Below are 24835 nucleotides of genomic sequence, written 5' to 3'. Positions count from 1 at the left end.
TTGGAGAAATTTATCACAACTACAATAGTGCATTGATATTCATGTTCTTTGTTAAAAAATGGAATTAACGATATCATAATTATGCTCCTTCACAAGAATAATAATGATATTCAATAATTTTTCCAGGAGCAAAGTTATTATTTTGGAACAAGATTCTCCAGACTTTAGCACACCCTTGCAATGCACCAACCGCATAGCACAAATGGCAGATTACGGTCGAGTGGACTGAATTGAAGTTTCAAATTTCACTGCAAACTTTGTGCAGAAATAGGAGCAGAGCCATAGTCATTTAGGGCAGGACTAGGGTAGGACTACTGCGGGATGCTGTCACATGGTCAACAAAGTGTATCTGTTCTCAGACACAAAATGCAATTGAATTAGTTCTGGTCAGGTTAGGTTACGTCAGTTTTGAGGTTAGGTTAGGTGGCACAAAGTACCAACGAATAAGAAAGGTTAATTAGTGTGGACTAGAGTGAGGTTCTCGTCTTACTGTCAGTATTCCATATAAGTAACACCAATGCTTCGTATTCAATCCAATGCTGACTAAGTGAACCTCTCACTGAAGCATGTATTCTAGTCAGCGTTTTGTTGATTCTGAAGCCCGGGGGAGCTACCTACCCTTTTACGGTAGAGAGAAGCGAAAAGCGCCTCAAAGAAAACTGGGAATGATGGAGGAAGAGAAATAGAAATAAAAAAGGATTAACGGGCAGCAATAAAAGACAAAATAACCGGGATGGTATTTAGTTTAACAACTGCGAGGAAGAGAGAGAGGAGAAGACGACGGGAAACTAAGATAACAAAGACAGCTCAGCTCGGCGGCGATAGAATTATAAAAGAGAAATAGGAAGGAAATGGTTGGGAGAATTCTCCAGTTTTCATTTCAGTAGTCTACTGTCTGGCTGGCTCAGTATTACAGTCTAGGGATCACATTTTCATAGTGTCTACTGGCTTAGTACTGAGTACGTGATGTCCTACTCAGACAACGATTCCCAACCGCTAGTGAGATCCACTCCAATCTGTCAGCAGCGGTTGAATGGGAAGTCAAGTTGTTATCCATTACAAATACTATTACAAATTCTGACGGTTCAAAGTAAATTTCACTTTAGTGAAACCCTAGCAGACAAGAGTTTATTCTGAGTGCATCCTGCTAAGAATCGCCAAATGCAATTGTTGTGCACTATATTCAAAAAGGAAATGAATATGAACAATCTTTAGAGGCAGTCAAGTGCTGTATATATAATATATTGTATGAATACTACCTTGTAAGCTGTTGTATAGAAAATGAATTTCCACAGTCCTTGAAGGACCTGATTACTGGTATATTGAATAAACATTCTCCTACAAATTGTTGTATAGGATATTCATTTGTACATTCTTTGTAGGCATCCAAGTACCCAAACTACATTGAATAAGCATTACCCTTAAAATTTTTGTATAGAGTATGAGTTTGCCTTCAGGCATCCAAGTAGCCTAGTGTCTATTGTATTGAATTGGATGTGTGAGCTAGAATTTAGATGATTTTTCAGCTCCAACTACCGGTATTGCTCATTGAAGGCTATTTTGTGGATTAGCTGTATATGAAATGGATGAGCTGGTCCGTTTGGAAATCTTCACGAACAGAATACTGAGTCAATATTTGCTACTACGAAGTTTTCATTAATTTGAATTATTGACACCCTATCTACGATTATAATATTGCATGATAATATTGCTTGTTTACATGCGATGAGCGATCGATATTCAATGATGGTAGAGTTGAGCTGAAAATGTCGAATACTTTGTAGTTATTCAAGGTTTTGAATAAAACTCTTCTACAAGTTGAGTTGCGCTAATTTGAAAACGACTCGATATTCCTGTACTCATTCTGAGTCATTCCTTTTGTAGAAAAACTGATCTCCATATCAATCAAGATATCACTTTCCGACCATGATACATTACACGATTGATGGCATTTTATATTCTGAATAATATTGTTATCGAAGAATCACGATATGATAATAAATTGTGAACCATCCACGATTCACACAAGGCCACACATGCAATAGGTGCCACAAACATTTTATTATATTTTTCAATCGGCGAAAAAAGTTTATAAATGCAAAACGCTCAAGGCTTTATTTAGGTGTCGCGTCACTCCAGAGAGGTAGAATGGGTGAGAGAGATTGTCTGGCTCACCAATGTGTGGAGAGACAGAGGAAGGGGAGAGAGAAAGGGAAATAAAATATAGAATAGACGGAGGAGAGGAGTGTGAATGAGGGAGGAAGCAAGAGAGCTTTGTTGAGTCTGACCCTGCGACCTATATAGACACTGTGACCCACATTCTGATAGGGATAGAATGGGGTGAGAGGCCCAGGCAGGATCAAAGCGGGAGTGATAAGAGAGTAAAGAGGAAGATGGGAAGAGCCGAATAAAGGAGAACAGGAACAAGGAGGAGAGTGATGATAAGATGATAAGGTAAAGAGGAGAAATATGTAGAGTGTGAGGTGCAGACAGGATCCTAGCAGAGAACCACAAACTTTGGGAAGAGTATTTGTAGGGAACAAAGGGTGAATGAGGAGATAATAAATGGAAGAGGAGGAAAAAGAGGAAATAGGGGGAAGTGGAGGAGGTGAAGTAAAATAATAATGATTTGAAAAACAAAAAAGAGAGAGAGGAAGAATGGAACATTGTATGGCTGAGAGGAGATCGAAGCAGTGAGCTATAAAACAGTGAAAAAAATATGTGAATTGGAGAAAAAAGGAATGGAGATATGATTATGACCGTGTAGTAGGAGGATGAAAATGAGAAAAAGACGTATGATAATTGGATGGAAATAAGAAACAGATCAATAAAGGAATAAGGTTAGCTACGAGAAGAACAAGAAGTGAGTGATAAATCCGGAAGGAAGGGAAAGAGGATTATGAGATGGAGGTCGTCGTGGTAAAGGGAGAACAATAGAAGGAGAAGGAGGAGCAGATCAGTTGAAATGAGGTGAACATTCAGAATGTTTGTAAGATATTGTGGACCAATTCCAAAAGGATTGAAGCGGGTATCACACAAGTGGAGAAGTGGATAAGGAGTTGCAGAAGCATGATTTTGTTTTTGCAATCTCTCCAGATCACAGCACTCCTTCCCTCAACTCAACAATACCCCGCAGACTATTTTCAGTCATGTTGTGAAGAGAGTGCAACAGGATTAGCGCCGAAAACAAAGGTTTCGTGGGTGCCAGGAGGATTCCCGGCTTTCCATTACGTATATGATAAGACCACGGAAAACTCCATACGGATCCTCCCACTTTTCCTGCGTTATTTTGGCTACCGCAATAATGAAAGTTCCCCGGAACTCGCGTTGTTGAGCCAGATTATATTCAGTGAAAAATGTGAGCCACAGAAAAATAAAAGGTGCTTGTCATGTATGATGCAACTGTAATGCTAGATTAGTTTTCCATTAACCTTACTTCCTTGATTAAATGGAAAGAGAACGAAATTATTTCAGTATGTATCTATTTCAAATTCCAGTTGAGAATGAAATTGATGTCATGAAATGATGCAATCATAATAATATGGAAAATGAGCTCTGATGATAGTTCTATCAACCTCATCCTTGTGATTAAACTTTTATGTATCAAATTATCCCATATCAAACATGAAGCTGCTCGTTGTTTCTTTGAATTCCAAACCATTTACAATAAATAGAATGAAAATTGAAATTTCATGTAATATTGAAAGAGGTTGAAAATATATTAACTCTTAATCCAGAGCATATCAAATAGAGCATGTTGACCTTTGATGAAAGCTAACTGATTATCATCTCTGGAGTTTTGGAATTGAATAAATAATTCCATGAACGTGTGAGATATTTGATGAGAATGAATACTCGTATGGTAGAAGGTTTTTATAATGATCTTGCAATTATATATAATGTGATACTCAGCCAATGCGGGGTTATTGAATTATAGACTGGGTATAAACTCACTGGGGTTTCATAAGTTGTACCGGTAGTAGCCAGTAGTCTCACGTGATTATTATTATTATTACCATAATCATTTTTACCGTTATTAGACAGACATTAGTATGATGGATGATGTTCTGAAAATCGTATGTGGACCCAAGATGTCGATATCTTATTCCATCATAAAACCAAAAACAAATACCGTAAATACTAATTAACTCATTTCTAATATCTGAATCCTGTTATAATCGAAGAGCTCAATCTATTTTCTTTGATTTATACTATCATATTTAACTGGTTGAATCTAAGTTCAGAACAAGAACCCGTCCAGTCCCTTGTGATACAAATCCCACATACTTATTCATGCTATGTCAAATATTCGACAAAATTGACAATATTCCATTCATAGCAGCAGCACAATATTATCAGAAATATACCGTATCAATTCACACTTGCTATCATCAGTGAAGGGTCCGCTTTCAAGACTACCCCACTCTCCCACTTTCTGACGCCAATCTTGGGAATGATATTTCCTCTTCAACCTCTTCCCTCTCCTTAGCTGCTGCCAACTCTTCCATATCCTTTCAGTTCCAACGAACAACCCCTACCATAAACCCGGTACCCTGCCAACAAACCCCCAACCAATGTTTGTCCGGTGTCCCCTTTCTATGCGGGATGCTTTCTCAGCAATATTCCGACTCCTCTCACTCACTCTCTCGCTTTCTCTTTGTCTTTCTCGTGAATTACAACCCTTATGACGTCATTGCCACTTTTCTTTGTGAACTTCTACGTATTCAGAGACACTGCCGGACTTATTTGCAACTGAGTTCCTCACCCCTCTTCTTCACACAAAGCCACTGCTTTCTTTCAAGCAACATCCCCTCACATAACCTAACCTAACGTCGCCTTTCTTAACCGGAATACTAACCTACCCTAACACCAGCCGAACAAAGAAGTCTATTTTCAACACCACACCAAATGAAAACTCTCCACCACTAATCGTAGGACACTATTTTCTTACTTTCTACAAAATCTATTTTCTTTCTACAAAAAACTGTTCAATAAATAATCACCGATCAGTACCCCTGGCACTTTCAGGGAATATTTCCATTATTCTTCATTAAACTTTCATACAAAAACTCTTCCCAACTTCTTTTTGTAGTTACTTTGAAACTCTGTAGAAGAATATCCCGGGGGCTGAGAATTTTTTAGTAGCACTAATTTTTTTCTCATCACTTTTTAGTGCTTTGCTTTCCGGTTCATTCAATATTAATAGCGATTGAACAGCAGTAGGTACTTTGTGAAAACATTCCTTGAGTAATGCATTGCTTTTGCAACATTTTTCTTCTATAGCCTATAAGTTACACTGCTATCAGCCTAATACATAAAATAAAATTATGGATGATTTTGTAAGTTTTAGTAGGTACCGGTACCTAACTTTATAGAAACCTTCTCAACTTCATTGAAATGTATTATCAAATCTTAAAATGATAGGATACTTCGAACTTGAGTGTCTGGAATGATAATGGAAGTTTCGATACATAAATACATGATACATAGATGACTAATTCACAAGAGAAAATTTTGTATAGTGGACAATAAATTTAATACTCTTGAATTATAAAAGCTTGACATTGCAGCTTCCTTATATGGAAACCGATATTTTTCTCCATGGTTTCTCTGAGTCTCTTCATGGTTGAATATTAATTCCAATACCAGGCTTACACCAGCACAATTATTATTACTGCATAACAACTTCCAATTGATAAAGACGGTATTGAGGTATCTATATTTGAAGAATACTAAATCAGTGTACCATAATGAAAATTTGAAATTTGGCAGAAGAAACAATCAATTGATTTATTGTACTCTATACAAAAATCTCAATACAAATATGATTACATTCTGTATTGAAAATTTTCATTAATCTAAAATGAATAGTGTCAATCTCTTACACCCTAGTAATATTGTTTTTATACCTATTTGAATGAAAATACACTTATTGTCAATACCACTATATATGTTTGAAAATATTTTACAAAACAAATGAATTTGAAGGAATATGTTTGCTTTCAACAAATATAAACTGGTTAAAAATAATAGTGGTATTGACAATATCAGTGTTTGATCTTTTTATTATGGAGAAATATCACATCTCCTCCCATGCAATCAAATTATAATTAGTTTCAATATTTATTCTAGATTGATTGATATCAGTATTATAATTTCAATTTGTCATGTTTGCAGGACGTTAATATTGAGGATAGCGATGACGGCGTGGGAGTGATCTGGGACCTGTCCTCGATCAAAGAGGAGGAATTCGAGAAGCATGTGGTCTACATTGTCCCCGACCTCCCCTCGCCACAAGACTGTCCCAACAAGGCTGAGACATCGCTGCCCAGGAATCTCGTTCTTAAACCATCGCAGGCATTGAGTGATGTAAGTATTTCTCAATTTTTAAAGTTGAGACCCGTTAATCTATAGCTTTACTCCGATAAAGCTTAAAAATCGATAGTTCAATACCATAATCGCAATGTTAACCTAGTATAGGCTATCTAGAAGTAGATCTCAGATTAAAACTTGGCAATCAGCTATTTCCGTATGTGATATCGCAATCCTTCTCAAATGTTTCCTTTCTTAAGGGGATACTATTGTGCATTCCTTAATACCATTAAACATCCACATCCAAACTAACCTCCTATACCCCTGAGATATTCTTCCGAGGTATGAACGAAATATAGTCCCACCAATAAAGATAGCAAGTCTGACATTCTACTTCATGCACAATCATAACGTACTCAACGCCTAGGGGATCAAATCCAGTCTGGAATCAGACTCTTATTACAAAGCATCAAGTCCATACTGTAGCTATTCCATACTCTCTGTCTGGAAACTTTTCAAACAAGAAAATCAACAATTTTGCAGTAAGTGAATGAATGATAGACATAACAGTGACAGGCCCTGTCAGTAGAACTTGCAAGTTTTAACCCCTTGAGGTGATTGTAATTAAGTTGTGGAAAGCTTCTTGATGAACTTCAACTTTGACAAGACAATTTATTACACAGTGTGATTTATAAGTTTGGAATGGCAATCAAAACTTCAAGCTCTTAAAGATATGTTTAATACATTTATCTTTGAAAATAAAAATTGATTTTGAAATTCATCAATAATAAAAGAATGATTATTGAGAGGTGAATCTAACTGATTTCGTGTCTCAACACTGTTAGGCTACTATTCTCGGAGATGACAGAAATAATCTGTAAATGTAGATTTACTACCGTATTTCAATAATGTCGATTTTTAATACTATTCTAATTTAGATTACCATAACTGTAGATGACAGCAAATTTTGTTAATAAAATAGTATAGTTTTTTACTGTATGCTATTACCATAGACTAAAATAAACAATTGAATCTGAATAATATTTGGCTTGACTATCTGTGCTAGTACGGTATCACTCACAGTTGAGATAATTATTCAATTCGATTAATCTCCAATTTCATTAAGCAGTAAGTTCAAAGAGAAATATATATTATCAAATACAATATTAACATTGAAGAATGTTTCAATTGTGTTCGAACATTGGAAAGCTGAGAGATAAGTAGTACTGTACATCTTGGATATGGGTTTTTTAGATTATGCTTTATTATAATGAATTGAAAGAATATCATGCATTTCAATCTTCCACAGTTGGTTTTTATAGAACCAACTTGTGAATTCCACAATAAAAATTATTACATTTTTACAAGTTGCCACTATAGATTCATATTACTGGCACTATTTGCAAACAAATTGATTTGAAATTTTATTTTAAGGTTCTGGGAGTATGGAGTACAAGTTACATTCCTAGGGGAACAAGATTCGGCCCATTAGTGGGTGAGGTGTATGCAAAGGATGCTGTTCCGAATACTGCCAACAGAAAATACTTTTGGAGGGTAAGTTACAAAACCATTGAAATCTAGCTCTAAAATGGAAAAATTGGATAAATTTTCCAATTTTGAAGTGTAAATTCTCTTCCGGATCTATCCTATATTATTGTTTCTGGCAGATTCTAAGTTAAATTATTCATTTCACAAATATTATACTACATTCAAGCAAGAATCATAAATCTCTGATGGTTTAGTCGATAATAGAAAATATTGGAATGTCTTATTCAAGAAAGACAGAAATTCTCTGCTATTAAAATTGTAGAGCTCTAGTATTGAAATGATATTGATCCCTTCAACTCTTTGAACCTTAATATGACCAAGATATTGTTCATAAAAATTAGAATTGTTTTTATATATTTTCTTTCATTTCTTTACAAGTATAATATAGATTTATAATATAGATTTCCATTTCTAAAACTGATAGTGTTTGGGAATTTATTCAAACACAAATAAAAGTTTACCTTGATTGATGAAGAAATTACAAGATTCAATATGAAGCTTATCCAAGTGATAATGATAATTTCTAGTGATTCTGTAGTAAAGACTAATCTTGAGTGATTTTGGGTCCTCTGCTGAGAAGTCCTAATTTAGAAATGTATATTTTTTATGATAGTCCATAATTCATTCATAGTTGTACGCCACAAATAGTTCAAAATAAATACCGTGTTTTTCTGAATTGAATTTTTAAGATTTTCCCCAATTAATTATGAGAAAAATTTATCCAGCTTCGTGTAGGTAAACACTCAAAATATGTTGATAATATTTTTTTAATAAATTCAATCTCACTGAATCAAGTGAACAATACTATTATAATTTTCAATGAATTGATTTGATTTTACTTACCCGAATTTCACATTCAGAAGTGAATGAAGGTGATGGTGAATCTCTTTCTGTTATTGTATTAATTATAAATGTTTTTCTTGTTCTATGCATCTTCAGGTTCAGATCAAAGAAGAGCCAGGAGTTTGGTCAAAGGTATGAAAACTTCCAATTCTTCTTCTTTTCTGTCCTTATTATTCTATTGTTAAACTCTTCATTGGTCTGTTCTTTGATGTCAATATTTCCAATCTAACTCTTTCAATTTTCAAAATGAATAACCTCTCAAATCATCGAATTGATTCAGCTTTCGGTTTTATGAAGTATTTGGTCATCAGTCTCCAGAAATTGGAGTGTTGAATTTCTCATTATATCAAACATCTTTAAAATAGTAAAATTTCCCATTTCGTAGACAAGCACAATGACACAATGATGGTGCATTACTTCGAGTTATGTATATTGAAGTTCTATTCGTGTACATGATTTAATGTCTTTGTCTGATTAGTGGTACATTTGGTCTGACATCCCAAATTTTGAGCCAATTACTACATACAATATTGGCATGAACATGGTAACCATTCTCCTCATAACATGTTAGGTACTATTTCTGAGGAGATATATGAAAACCAAACACAGAGATCCATTATTCCGAGCATATTCTATGACACTGATAAACTCACAACTGACAGTAGATTCGAATAATTGATTTAGCCTTCAGCAACCTGACATGCTTCTAAGCATCATTTCAAGTCATATCTTGTTATGAGATGGTTTGGATACATGATGAAACATTGTTCATCATGTTTTGAAACATGATGTTTTTCCTTAATATGCTCCCACATCATGTTTTGTATCCAAGATTGGTAGAAATATGCAAGCTTGTTTTAATAGGATGGATTTTATACATGGGAAAAGAAAGTAAAGTTGGGTATCTACTATGAAAATATGCATGTTTCATGCATATACAATTAGGTCAAGAGTATTTCAACATAATAATGTTCAATGAACAAGATACTCGTTATCAAAAACATGATGTAACTTCTTTGTATTTGCAATGTTTCAACATAGATTTCAAATTTACCAGAGAGATTTTCATTTGACAAAGGAAAGAACAAGTCAACTGTAATAGTAATATCTGTTTCAAGAGTATTACTGTGTAACCAAATCTTTTGAAATTATAACGATATTGTGACATATTTTCCAAATGTTGATCATGAAGGGACATGATTGATTAGAAGAGGTACCTAATAGAGATTGATGTGCTGGTAACTAGAAATGTAGTGGAATCTAACTTCAAATGTGAGCTTACTGGAACGGGCATGATAGAACTATATATTATTTTTAATTTTTAAAAATTGAGAGAAAAGATAAAGGAAATGGATAAGAGAAAGTGTTTGTGTTCATACAGAATATGAGTTAGGAGATTTGTGTACAGTTTTATTTCAATTAGCATTATACAGTAGGCTATTGCTATGGCGTTATACTGAGAAAGACTTGTCCTGTAATATGCATTTATTTGTTTTGCATAAACAGAGTGTTCGCAACATGGAAATATCTTCCGTACTACCGAACAATACTGGATAATATGTTTATCAAATTTTCTTGTAAAAGCAAGGCTCAAAGAGAATTATTGGAAGTCGACTGATCTCTTCAATAAATAGGGCATAACAGGCTCACTTTGATAATATTTTCTTCAAAGTTTTTCTATTCGAGTTCAATCTTTGTAACTAATGCTTATTTTAATTCTATTCTAATTGAATATTCTACTTCTAATTTAGGTATATAAGGATAACCAGCTGTTCTACTACATCGATGGATATGACGTGGCCAAGTCCAACTGGATGCGTTATGTCAACCCAGCTTATTCATCAGAATCTCAGAATCTCATCGCCTGCCAATATAAGGTCAGTTCTAATTGATAATTCAATAACTATGAATAAATTTTCCTTTCATAAACAATTGATTTTTTGAAGTCCAATTTATTCCTGAATAGAGTTCCAGTCAATGAAATTTAATCCTTCAATTGAAATTGAATTTATTGCCAAAATCACTAAATATATTTTCATATGATATTACTTTTTCCAAAAAATTCATATATTATCATTAAGATAGAATGTGATCAGTCATTCAACTAAATGTGAAAGAAGTTATTGTGTGATGTAGTTGAAATGCATTATTCGACTACACCATTCATCATTCTAATAGCAGTTTGAAAAGTTCCAGTCATATCATCCACTGTGATGCTATAACCTACATGTTATTTTGATAACTTATAAAAATATTTTGCTCAGTTTATAAAATTGGGTCCAATCGATTCTCAACCATAATGAACCTTCTATATTTTTTTTCTACTAGGCCTATCTATCTTCATGCTGCATGCATTATTGAAGAGAATTGAATCATGCACAAAAATAGGGTCTTCAATATTGAAGTAATTTAATCGGAAATTTCACAACCAATCTTAGGCTTACTAACCATTCAGCTATAAAATACATAAAATACTGGAACTTCATTGGTTAATATTTTTAAGAATTCTTTCAACAATACAACATATCCAACATTATTCAACAGAAAATTGGTAAACAATTATTATAGAATCATTTTACTTTAACGAAGACTCAATTTTTCTTCTCATTTTTTATAGATGGATATCTACTTCTACACCATCAGGCCGATCCTTCCCAACCAAGAACTGCTTGTTTGGTACTGTCGAGAGTTCGCAGAGAGGCTCAACTATCCTCTCACTGGAGAACTTATGCTACAGAGGATAAGTGAGTATAGAAATCCAAGATTCAACATTTTGATTCACTTGAACCAATTATATTATTACGTTATATTCACTGGAAAGGAACAGATTCAAATGGTTTATTTTTGAATGAAGTCACAGACCCAACTTCCTACATGAAGATCTGTAATTCAAGTCATTCACAATATCTATTGCAACTTATGAAGTTCAAAAATATGTTTTAACTAGCCGTCAGGCTCGCTTGGCTCGCCATATCCGTCTAGCCAGGGGGCTCCGCCCCCTGGACCCCCGACTGGATCGTCCAAAAATGAGATCAGCGGGATCGCTTCGCTCGCCTGCATGTAGACCTCAGCGTAACCTCTGTACCAAATTCTGGACCCCCGACTGGATTGTCCATAAAATTTATGAGATCAGCGGGCTCGCTTCGCTCTCCTGCATGTAGACCTCAGCGGAACCTCTGTCCCGAATTTGAACGTAATATGTCAATTTGATCTCGAAAAACACCTGTTACTATATCGACGTATCTTTGGCGAACAAAATTCTTCCACCTCAGCTAAACCTGTGTACTGATTTTTTTTTAAATATATTTCCATCAATTATTGAAAAAGGTGAGGAAACGCAGAAAAGCTGAGAAAACGCTAATTTTGGCTAATTGGATAAATTATTGGTATTTAGGAGGTCCTGGATAAATGCATTTCAATCTTCAACTTAATGCCAACCTGACAAAATTTTTAATTTAGTTACCAGAACAACTGTTTCGAAGAGGTACTCTCTCTAGATTATAGTTCTATATTAACATATGGTATGAACATTTCAATTATAATTTTAAGATATTGGAATAAGAAGAATATACATGCTAAAATAACTTTAAACCCTTAAAAACCACCCTTAGAGTTAAAATATCGCTAAAAGATCTCTTAGTGTACCTCTAAAGGGCCAACTGAACATACCTACCAAATTTGAACGTTTTTGGTCCGGTAGATTTTTAGTTCTGCGAGTGAGTGAGTGAGTCAGTCAGTCAGTCAGTGAGTGAGTGCCATTTCGCTTTTATATATAGATAAAAACATTTTTTTTAAATGGCACTGTTCTGGAAGAAAAATGAGTCTATGAATATTATAGATCATTCGTATCATATAGAGATATTGAAATTGTGAAACTTATTTATTGGAGTGAAGAAAAACTAGTTACAATGATTAGTACGACATTATTAAGTGTTTACAATCTCTAGTCAACTTTACAGTGTACTGCTACACAAAAATCTGTAATGAATTCTTGTATTTTACTAAACGTTTTGTTGATAGATATATTTCACAATTATATAATGAGATCGATTCTTTTTTCAGGACAACAAGTACAACAGGCTGCTATTCCCGCCCAGCCAACCAACATCCACGAGATCCGTGATAACGATCTGATAACAGTAGTCAGCTCGACCACAGCCCACCCCAAGCCAAAGCACTTCCTTCAATCCAAAAACCGACTTCACAACCAGGAGAGGCTAGTCAACAGAAACAACAACAACATAGACACAAGGCCCTACAACGAGAGGCTTGCTGCTATCACTAACAACAATAATAACAACAACGTCAACAACAACAACAATAAATTGACAAACAATGTTGTTGAAAAACAACAACAAGCAACGAGGGAAAGGGAAAATGGAATAATTGTGAAAACTAATAATAAAGATCTCAAAACTAACAACAATACTGAAGAAGTAGTGAAAACCGATCAGAATAATTATGAGAGGGTAATTAAAACGAAACCTAACGATGGTAAAGTTTCTCCACATGTGGAACAAACCATTGAAAGGGTTGTGAATAGGGTGATTGTTGAGGAGCCCAAGTTTGAAGCTCAAAAACAGCAACAAGGTTTGTTGCCCACAGATTTGGTCAAGTTCAAGAATAATTGTTATGTGAGCCAACAGCATGAGAACCCAATCACCAACAGGGTACAGGTGTTGGAGAAGGAGTTTGCAAATCGATCTCAAAATGAAGCTAATAAAGTTGAGGAAGCGGATGTGGCGAGGAAAGAGCAAGTGGTTGAGAAAGAAGTGGTGAAGAGTGTGGTGAGGTTCGAGGATGAGCAGCACAGGCCGATGGAGGTGGAGCAGAATGAGGGTGAGAGCAAGAGTGAGACTGAAGGAGTTGTGGTGCAGGAGGAGGTTGTGGCAAAGGAACATGTTGCAGTGAAGGAGCATGCAGTGGTCCAGCACCAGCACATGGATGTGGCCAAGGAGCATGCTGGCGCTGGTGGCTATGAGCATGCAGGTGGTATGACAGGGGATGGCTCGGTGCGCTCTGATGAAGGCTACCACAGCAACGGCTATCATGATGAGGTGCTCACTCCACCCGAGGATTCCAGTGATTCCGATGACAGCGACAACAACTACGTACTCGATTTCAGGTAATTCAAATTCCAGTCAACCATATTATCTGTTCTAAATAGAATCAGTAATATATAACAAAATAATTTTAAGAATAACGGATTACAAGTAATTTAGTTTCTCATTGAGCTATAATTTTAACAATGATGTAAAAAACATAATCAATAATGTCAATTAATCACCAATGATAAGTCTATTATTTGCCTACTTGTCATGACAGATTACAGGTATTATGGTGCTGTATTCATTGTAGCTATTTTGTAGATAGAATAAAACATGATTTGAGAGAATTGAAACGTTAGAGCTGAAGAAATTGTAATTATATATAAAATCATTAAATAATATAAATTTAATCACCAATGATAAGTCTATTATTTGCCTACTTGTCATGACAAGCTACAGGTATTATGGTGCTGTATTTTGTAGATAGAATAAAACATTATTCGAGAGAATTGAAACGTTAGAGCTGAAGAAATTGTAAATTATATAAATTTAGAATAATCACAACTCAATACAATCTGCCAAAACAATGTAATTCAAATCATTTCAATGTTTTCATTGAAAACAATTTCAAATCATCAGGATTATCATGAGTAATGGAATTTTCTCAACACAATAATACATAATCTGAGAATTTGTGAACAGTATGGTGTCTTGTTCCACTACTTAGCAAGTTCGATTCAAATTCAGAACAATTGAACAGTGGGCCTAATAGTACCGCTTGACCATCTTACTACTTTTGGAAAACAGAATATTAAAATTCGTAGCCTATTGCAGCACATTGTTGCAAGAATGAGCAAGAAATGTTTGCTTATGTTCATTGTTAACTGCATTCTCAATGCTGCTTCGCTCATTGAAACTTTCTTTTAGAAGTACATCAATCGTGAAATTCCACTAATATTTTGATTTATGATTACAGCAAGAAGCAAGCCAAGGAAGTGGTGGAGCCTATGAAGGATGAGACACCAGTCACCTCACCCCCTCCCCAGCACTCTCCCTCTGGACAGAGTCCCGATCACAACGAGTACAGGAAGGTGAAGATAAAGATGACCAAGGCTTCGCTCTACAGCCACTACAATACTGCCAAGGGCGATGAGTACCCTGCAAAAGAGGTGGTAGTAGTCAGTCCTTCTCAGTCACCGCCTCATGCACTCGTCATCATTGACTCACCACTTCCAGAGTCAACAAGTGAGCCCGGTTACAGGGAAGATGATGATGTAACATCTCCACAACCACCTGCCAAGAAGGTGCATTTTGACATTGGGAGGCCTGCTGCTGATTCTACACCTCCTTTGGAGGACATACATCATCTACATCCACAAATCCAACCACCAAAAACTTCTTCATCGATCTTGGAGAATATACTTCTGCAGAATAAAACAAGTAGTGAGAAGGTTGTGGTGATATCCAGGCGAAACTCTGCAACACCTCCACCAAGTTCTCCCACTGAGGTTGCTTATTCTTATAAGAAGTCTCAAAGGTACGGCAACGTCCCAGTCAGTCCTGATTCAACTGCTAGTCATCCGCAGAATATCAACAACAACAACAACAACCATCTCAGCATTCCGTCCATTGCTACGGGAAATGTGAACACAAATCATCTGAGGCGATCTCCCTACTCATCCCCACCTTTGTATCATATCCCTGAGATGGGATACCCTCCAATACATCCCACCCAACCCTACTACCAACCGTACCCCACAGCAGGGCTGCCACCACCACAGCCCCAGAACAACTCCTACTCACCCCCTTCATCTTCAGGCTTGCATTTCTCCTCTCCATCCCAAATGTCCCTGGGTGGAGCTCCTTTGCACCATCTCCTTCAACCCCTTCCACCCCTTTCGGCCCCCTCCCGTCAAACCCTCTCCCCTCCCGGATCTCTGTCACCTGACGATGGCTCCTTTGGAAGTCCTCTCAGCCCCAACAGTCAAGCATCAAGGGGGTATCGTTCCCTTCCCTATCCGTTGAAGAAGAAGGATGGAAAGATGCACTACGAATGCAACGTGTGCTACAAGACATTCGGCCAGCTGTCCAACCTGAAGGTGCACCTGAGGACGCACTCGGGCGAGCGGCCCTTCAAATGCAACGTCTGCACAAAGAGCTTCACTCAACTGGCTCACTTGCAGAAGCATCATCTTGTTCACACCGGTAAGTCACAACACTCTATTATAGATTCTAGATAAACGCAAATTGAAGATATTCTTATAATCAAGTACAGTCATTCGAAAACTATTCAGCATATACTGTAGCAACTGAAGTTTGCACAAGAGTTGGATTTGTGGTTTTTCCTGTGTTTAATCATCAATTAATAACTTATTCAGTTTGCTCGTTCGTTCGTTCGTGTCAGGCTGAGTTTGGACCAAACAAGCATAGAGCTAGTGCACGTATTCTGGGGCATTTAGAAACAACCCGACATATGAGAAGCATGATGAATTAAGTATCCAAAAGTGTATGAATACAATCCAAATAGCTCATAGCTATCATGGCTTTCGAGCTTTTAAAATGGCTTTTTCTAAGATTTTGATCAATCTTTGTTTAGAAGAAGCATTCGCTTGTTTAGTCTAACCCTAGCTTCACGTGCTCTATAAAATGCCCTGTGAAGCTATGATTCTATAAAGGTAATCTATTTTTTAGACGATCTAAAACAAAACTAATATATTTATTTTGTTCAGTGTTCATAATTTATTTTATAAAACCTATCAGGAAAACCTGATGACAATGATGATTTAGAACTTGCTAACAATCTTCTTTTCTAATACTTTATTCGGATCATGATGTTGGAACTGTCAGCATAATCAACCCATAATATTAAAAAAAAACAGACGAGAAAACACATCAATGCAATTTTTGCTAGGCACAATGTATTATTATTCATGGTACATCTTATACTTCATTCCAATATTATTATATGAACTATTGTTGATAATCTTAGCATACTAAGACTCTGCAATGTTTGTGAACAGGCGAGAAACCACACCAATGCGATATCTGCAAGAAGAGGTTCAGCTCGACATCCAACCTGAAGACGCATCTGCGTCTGCATTCGGGCCAGAAGCCATACGCCTGTGACCTCTGTCCGGCCAAGTTCACGCAGTTCGTGCACCTCAAACTGCACAAGCGACTGCACACCAACGAGAGGCCCTACACCTGTCAGGGATGCAGCAAGAAGTACATCAGCGCCAGTGGCCTCAGGTTCGTATGCCATATATACTATGCAAATCTGATTACAGATTGAAAACGTTCAACTCAGACAACAATGTTATGATAATGAAATGAGGATTCAGATATCAATGTCATGGAAGTAATCTGAGCACTCATATATCAATTTTATAATAGTAATCTGAGGACTCCTATATCAATGTTGACCTAAATCTAAATATGATGAAGCTGTGGATTTCTATTGCATACAGAATTGTTCAAATTGACAATGTAAGTTTGAATGACAATTGACTCAAATATGTCATATGTTATAATATTCAACTGAGGACTCAAATATCAATTTTATTATATCAATGTGGGGACTCAGATATCAATTCTACCTGAATATATTATTGGCTGTGAGTTTCTATAGTTTCTATTGGCTATGAGTTACAAAATAGATTCATAATATTATTTAAATACAATTCATTCTACAAAGATAACAAACAAAATCGTACAACTAGATGCTAGATTCATCATGGTACTTGTCACGGTCGGCTAAAGGAAACTGGAACGCCAGGGGTGAGCTCCATCTAAAAATAACAAAAAAATATTCGATTTAGCGTAAAAATCTAGACGATTTAAGAAAGAGTATCAATAGATTGGAAGAACTCAAAGTAAAATTTAGAAAAAAATGTATGATGGATACAGTCATTTAATAGATCACCAATCGAACACTTGGAGTCAGGTACCTATTGTGTCAACTATGCAGTGACTTATTCATGAGTTTGACAATTCTTCACAAACTGAATGACTGTAATATGAAATTGTTGCAGAAATCAACTGCATTCCATTTGTAATAAATAGGCCTACTTCTTGTAGGCCGAATATCATTAAAGAATTTGTAAATAGCTTAACAGAAATGTGAATGCATCCTTGGGTGGAATTGTAAGTAAATTTTTCAAGAAAATATGTTATAGTATTTAATCAAATAGAATAGGCTCTATTTTTCTATGACTTAACATTACTTGAGAGAATAAAATTGAGCATAATATGGGATGACTTGAGAGAAAACTTTGGAAATGGATGATTGAGACTAATAATTTATCAATTGATTTCAGGACTCACTGGAAAACAACAAACTGCCGACCAAACAACATGGATGAAGAGCTAGCACTGGCAGCCGCTGCTGGCTCCCCTCCTGGCTACTACGATTATGTCAACTCTGATATTAATATGGGTGCGTTTTATGTTATCTGATTTCTTGATATTGGTTCAAAAAGTTTCTTAATTGATGATTGGAATAAAATTAATCATCAACACCACTTACAGCTATAGAGTAGTGGATTGAAAGTACTAACTGAAATCACATAATGTTTCTACAATGAATCAGCTATATAATAATCTATTAAAAACTGCTTAGCAACTACTTTAAAATAGAAAATTCACTTATGTAAAAAAAATTTCAAATGTTCATGAAAATTTATTTCAAAGTTGTCAATGCCAATTCTTCAATTCATAAGTAGATTAAACAGCAATACGTGAATTTCTACATTTATCTATATCGCAGTAACTAAATTTCAATTATCATAGTGAAGGTATTCAGTAGCTTGAAATGTTTTTGGATTTGGGGACCAGCCACCTTATAATCTAACTCAGTCCATAGTTCAATGAGCGTTTTGTTTCCATTCAAAGGAGAAGCTGCAAAATTAGTGGAATGAAAACTTTTTAATTTTTTATGAGAAAATTATAATTATGTGATTGTTATCATCAATCATCATTATTATCACCAATTAGGTTAGAGCAAGGCTTTTTATTTATTGTTAAACTTGAGATTATTCAAATTCACTTCCCATTACAAATTAAAACAAAAATCGATTTTTATTATACGAGTAGAATTATATTATATCCCACTCAATTTATTATTGTTTCTCAAGGTTTTTTCCAAAATTAGAGTTTACACACATCTTTCACATTATTTATAATTTATTTTTGTTTTTAATAGGTAGTATAGATCCGAAAGACATGCAAGAACATGAGTTGCATGAGCAATATGAGATGCAGTCACATCATCAGCTGCAGCAGCCAAACGGGCAAGTGACATCCGAACCACAGAGGCCATCGGTCATCGAGAGCTCCCAGCCACATATCATTGAATGCACTTGAATTATCTCCCAAGTACCCTACTTAAGTTGTCAAGCATGTCCGCCGTGCTATAGCAAACGCTTTTTTGACTGATCACTACCTATTCAAAGATTTTCATCCTATTCTGGAAAATAGTATAATTTTCTAATCATCAGGGGAATTTTTCATTTTTTCAATTTTAGAATAGTTTTACCAATCACTGATTATTCAAATCTCAATTTCTATTACTATTTCGAATGTTGCAAATGTTTTGAAAATATGCCTCACAAGACACAGATGAGGTTGAATAGGAATCCAAGACTCTTATTGTTCCATAATTAATGTCATTACTACTAATTATCACAATTATTTTCTTTGAGATATTGAAACTCGTTCCATATTTGCCCTCCAATTTTATAATATTTATCTGTCCAATTTCATGAACTCGGCGTTGTTTCAGCATTTTATATTATAATCATTATTTTTATAAGGGCATAACATATTTTAATTCATTCATATTTTATATTTAAATTCTCACACTAATATTTTATGGAATAGGATTCCTCAGCTGTGAAACTATTTACCTATTACGATTTGTTTAGGATGTTTTTTCCCAAGTGGAAGTCATAAAAAGAAAGACAGAATTTGAATATCATATACATATAATTTAAAGTGGTTCCAAGATTTTCAATAATAGAATCTTCCAGTTGTGGAATTATCTATTATGATTCATTGATGAAGTCTTCAGAAGGAAGACAAAATAATTCAGGAGTTCTTGGATAAAGTTCTTTCAAGACTTTTAATAATATAAATTAAGATATAAAATTTAAATAACAAAATTAAGATATAAAATTTGGTACCTAGTATAGTTTGTCAGAGGGCTCGTTAACTGAATCCTCATATTATATGAAATGAGATTCAAAATTTGATAGTATAATTTTAGATATTCCCAAGTAGGAGCTAGTAGATAGCCTTCTTAAATTAGTAGTTCATACAGCTAGAGCTAGAGTGACACTTTGTCAAGTGACTTGGGATCTATTACAGAGAACATTCTATCGAAATTAATATACGACAATGGTAGGCTACTGTCCCTACAGTTCAAATTTCAAAAATAGTTTTCATGGAATTAGTATCTTGAACCTCTCTAAATGATGTAAAGAATTGATAGTTTCCAAGTCCAATACTAAACAAAAGTCTTGCTCCAGCCCTAGCTTGACGGGTAGATAATTCGAATAGAGATAATCTATTTTCGAAAAGGAAAAATTCCCAATATAATAAACTTCCCCAGTTATTGAAATGAGAAGATTTTTTTTCTTCATCTCTTTGTGAATGAACCAAAATTTAATTTATTAATGGTTTCAGTTAGATTATTAGGTATTAAGGTGGTGGGTCTCCACATTAAAAATAGATTTTTTATAACTTCTTTGACAAATTCTTCAATCCAGCGAGTATTATTGTATTTCATATTCTTGTTTCTATCCGGGAATATCGGAGAAGCTGAAATTCAATAACTTGATAGAATGATGACATTGACGGCTTTCTTATATGATTAACTTGTTTGTTACTTAATAATTTTTTCTATCTTTGGAACTAGTGTATGTTTTAAAGCGTTTGCTATAATCCCTGTAGTATTTGTAATAGATGTGTTTGTAAAATATTTGTAAATTCTATTATAATTTAAATGCGAAGAGAGTGAAGACTAGACTTTTATTGATAAAAGAGTAATAATAATATATTATAATCAGTTGCAAAAACAACTAGAAACTACAATGAGAGTTGAAAAGTAAATAATGGTGTTGTAAGCTGAGATTGCAATGACATGATTCTGTGATAAGCCAACAAGATTATTATATTATTTTATTTATTTCGTTCAAAGTTTATTCAATTGATATAGTTATTTATACTTTATGCTCAATAAGTTCGATTTTATCGTTTTTACAGTGTAATTGATTCTGATTTGTTTTTAAGCTATTGCTGTTTCTCGTCAACGCATTGTTTAATACTGTTTATTTTTGTTTTGTAAACTTTTTGTACCTGTGTTTGAATATTTCTTAGATGTAATATTGACATATTGTAATTTATACTATTGTAAATTTATATTGTAAAGTACCTACTATTTATTGATGTGTAACTTCAACTATGAATTATTCTATTATCGTCCTTGAGAGGGATTGACGTGCTAGATGATTGTACTTAAAAATAGATGCTGAAGGAAAAGTTTGTATAGGATTGTACAGAGAGATTGCAAGTATTTTTCTATAATTCCTCTTCTATTATAGATAAACATTTATTGTATCATAAATTTATCGTTTACTAGACTCATTCATCTCACAAAATTTGAGTAGAATGTGAAAATGATTCAAATGTATTCAGTGATCCAATATTCAGATATTGATTGTTATTTTCATCGCCAAAGCTATTCTGTATGCATGTTATATTTTTAGAAAAACATTACCTGTTTGATAATATTTTTAAATAATTAATATTTTATTTTCATGCCTCATCAACACATCATGTAGTAGACAAGGCTCTAAGACTGCCAACAAGACTTCATTGCACTATCCATTTTATTTTAGCATGAAGTTTCAAAAATTTTACTAAAAACTAGGACTTTTCGCTTGAGTCGATAAATTAGTGTTTATTGCTGTGCACTTTACGGATATCTGCTAATAGGTGAAAGATCAATATTAGTTTAGGCTTCTCTGTTAGTGTAGATTGATGTCGTATTGAAAAATGGATGTTGAAATCTGTTGTCGACGTTTCAAATTCATGTCCTTCCAAATTAGAATATTTTAAAGAGCTACTATCGGTGTTTCAGAGTAAATAGCTACAAACATGTCCAAATAACAACCCCTTGAAAATATGAACACTTTTTGTTAATTTATTTTTTAATGCATCAAATTAAATGGGGGTTGAAGTAGATTCCAATATTCGTGAACAAACAACATAAAATAATATAACATTTCCAGCAGTCATAACCTATTTAATATCAGTGTATATTTAGATCGATTTATAAAATTACAAGTCACATCAACATACTAAAACACGCAGACTTGAGAATAATAAAAATAGGCACAACTTTTGCTAAGTCTTGCTCAAGACCAGTTTATATTTGCTCATTGTAATTTTAATATGACGTCTATAAATTATTTAGATGTTCATTAAATTTACCTAAACAATTTTATAACGGGGTAAGTTTTTAGAACCTACCAAAAAAAACATAATCTTTACAAGTAATCAGATGAAACTTTTCACATTCATAAGAAAAAACAATAGGTCTTGCTTGGATAGAGTTTCTATTAAGGTAGAGTATTTTTCATAGATGTAAAATTCAAAACTTTACTTTATGAATCATGAAGCAAACCTTGTTGCCAAGATATTCAAATTCGACAGCTTCTTCATAAAATAAATTAAAAACTATCAATTATCATGTAAAACAAAAACAGTTGCTGAAGATAAGTAACTTGTATGGTGCCTACCGTACTGAATTTATTCATTATCGTTATCGAATAATTCATTCCAGGAAAAGACAAAAATCTATTATTGTTTAAAAAAAATAGAAACTACGGTATTGAAATCATGTCTAATGAATTATATGAGAATATTTAAATGGATCAGTGATCTATAGTTTCTTCAATATAATAATATAACACTGCCAAAGTATTGCCTGAGAGTTTATGGCAGGAGATTGAATTTGAATACAGTGATTAGTTTCATATTGAACCAGAGATGTATTAATAATTGAAAAGATTTTTCAGTTTTTATAGAAGTCAAAATACTTTTGAATTCCACATGATCTTCCTGAATTATTTCATCATATTCAAATGTTGAAAGTTTAAAAAATGTCCGGTTCAATATAATATTATAGCAAAACTGTAGAATAGAGTGCCCTATTCTATGGATTTGATTGAAAAAGTATAATGCTTTCCAGTCAACCAATCTAGTAATAATCAGCCTATATAAAAGTTGCATTTGATTTTCCATAATTATTATTTTTCACAAAGCTGTAAAAAAGGAATGCGATAGATGTTGGAAGCACTTAACAACTCCATAGAATAAAATATAATTCTCTCAGAAGAGGATTCCAATTTCAAATTTATCAATGTATCAAAATAACTACCTAATGTATAATAGCCTACTAAAGTATTTTCATCATTCATGTAAGCACTCCTTCGAAGTTTCCATTATGCAGTTAATACTACACTTTTCATTACAAAATAAAAATTATAGTGAAAACATGTTTGTGAGTTCACATGCTGCCTATTTTTATAAACAGAAAACGTTTTTCTATAATTGTTCAAAAATATTTAGTATTCCATGTAATAACAAAAACTGCAGAATTACATAGAATATTGTTGAAATGTAGAAGATAATTTATACACAGATTTACTGTAAATTTGATTTACATCTCTTTGCGTACACGAAGGCAATTATTAATGTGAGCTATGTCACTATCAGGCATATCGAGTTATAAACTCTGTTCACATCAGTAAAATCGCACTTCAATAAAATTATTATTAAAAACTTTTCAAAAATAGTTTTCTCAAATGTATAAATGATACATAGGCATAATGTGATTTAAAATCTCAATCCATTTTCTGGAATCTTTTATAATTATTAGTAAGAACTTGATTCAAAATCGAAAAATGAACAAATTTGTAAATTAATGTTATATTTTATTTTTCTCCTATTGGTTCTAAACAATTGCATCCATTTTCTATCAAAAAAATGAGATCTTATTATACATTGTAAATTAGAGTTATGTAAATGTTGAATATAATGTGCATAGAAAATTTTAGGCATAATGTTGTACTTCGAGTCCTGATTCAGTAATGAACTAATTATTTTTGAACATAGCTTCTGTAAAGTGGATAGGAAGAACATTTAAAATGGCGATATCCAAACAAAGGGTGGCACAGATAATTCGAAAGGCATAGTAAATAGAATATTTATGTTTTATTCTATAAGGGACAATTTATTTGTGTGAAATGTTTCCATGACTGAACGCCATAATTATAATTTTTATAATTATAATGTTTGGAAACAATAAAAAACTTCATTGTAAACTCTGTTTTCTCCTTTTCCCACTTTGAAATTCTACCATATTTTCACGATAGTTTACTGTAACGAATTTACAGAATCCAACAATTAATGTGACATGTGAGGTATTTAACAATTATTGATAAATTTATAATGAATGATTAATTTCATATGAAATTGAAAAAAAAACTTCAAAATGAGAAATCATTTGATAATGTGCTGCATTTCTACAGCACAGTGATTGACCAATCCATTTTGGTGCTCCAGACAAGTCGCAAATCATAATTCACTAAAAACCACTATCTGCTTCAACACATGGCCGGGAAACAAATAACCGCAGCGAGCCCGCGCCGTGGTACGGCCGAGTGTCGGACGTACTACGGCGAGTGAGAAAACAGAGGCTTTCAAACGTGTAGGGACAATACCTACTATTACTTCTTATCAATACCTATATTACCTAAGTAATAGTAGGTATTGGTAGGGACCACAGAATACAGCAATACAGAGAATACAGAGACCACTGATTACATTATAGAAGCTTTCTCTGGTAGGGACACATACTACCGCACCGCGTCATCACCGTCACCGTGTTTGTTACCGAGCCGTGCCCGCGCCGTCACCGACTAGTTCAGTTTACTTTTTGGGCTCGTGTTTGTACTTTTTACTTTTTGAGTTTGTGCGGGCTCGTTTAACATAGAAAGTTAGAAACTTATTGAAGAGATACG

The 24835-nt window shown here is 34.1% G+C and overlaps 1 protein-coding gene across 4 annotated transcripts in view; it reads left to right on the top strand.

Annotated features, from left to right (window-relative positions):
- LOC111046389 (PR domain zinc finger protein 1) overlaps nt 1-24136 on the top strand; it is a 103362-nt gene extending 79226 nt beyond the window's left edge. For 3 of the 4 annotated variants that reach the window (XM_022331922.2, XM_039437997.1, XM_039437998.1), the window contains exons 3-12: nt 6178-6369; nt 7747-7866; nt 8800-8835; nt 10455-10580; nt 11321-11447; nt 12766-13828; nt 14728-15956; nt 16772-17000; nt 18068-18186; nt 18952-24136. In XM_022331922.2, the coding sequence (XP_022187614.2) occupies nt 6178-6369; nt 7747-7866; nt 8800-8835; nt 10455-10580; nt 11321-11447; nt 12766-13828; nt 14728-15956; nt 16772-17000; nt 18068-18186; nt 18952-19112 (3402 nt within the window). In that variant the 3' untranslated portion in view covers nt 19113-24136. The remainder of the gene's footprint in view (nt 1-6177; nt 6370-7746; nt 7867-8799; nt 8836-10454; nt 10581-11320; nt 11448-12765; nt 13829-14727; nt 15957-16771; nt 17001-18067; nt 18187-18951) is intronic. The other variant, XM_039437999.1, reaches the window with a different exon arrangement.
- The last annotated feature ends 699 nt before the right edge of the window (nt 24137-24835 follow it).

Source organism: Nilaparvata lugens, chromosome 11 (assembly GCF_014356525.2).
Source record: "Nilaparvata lugens isolate BPH chromosome 11, ASM1435652v1, whole genome shotgun sequence".
NCBI lineage: Eukaryota > Metazoa > Arthropoda > Insecta > Hemiptera > Delphacidae > Nilaparvata > Nilaparvata lugens.
This window is presented reverse-complemented; position numbering and strand designations above follow the sequence as displayed.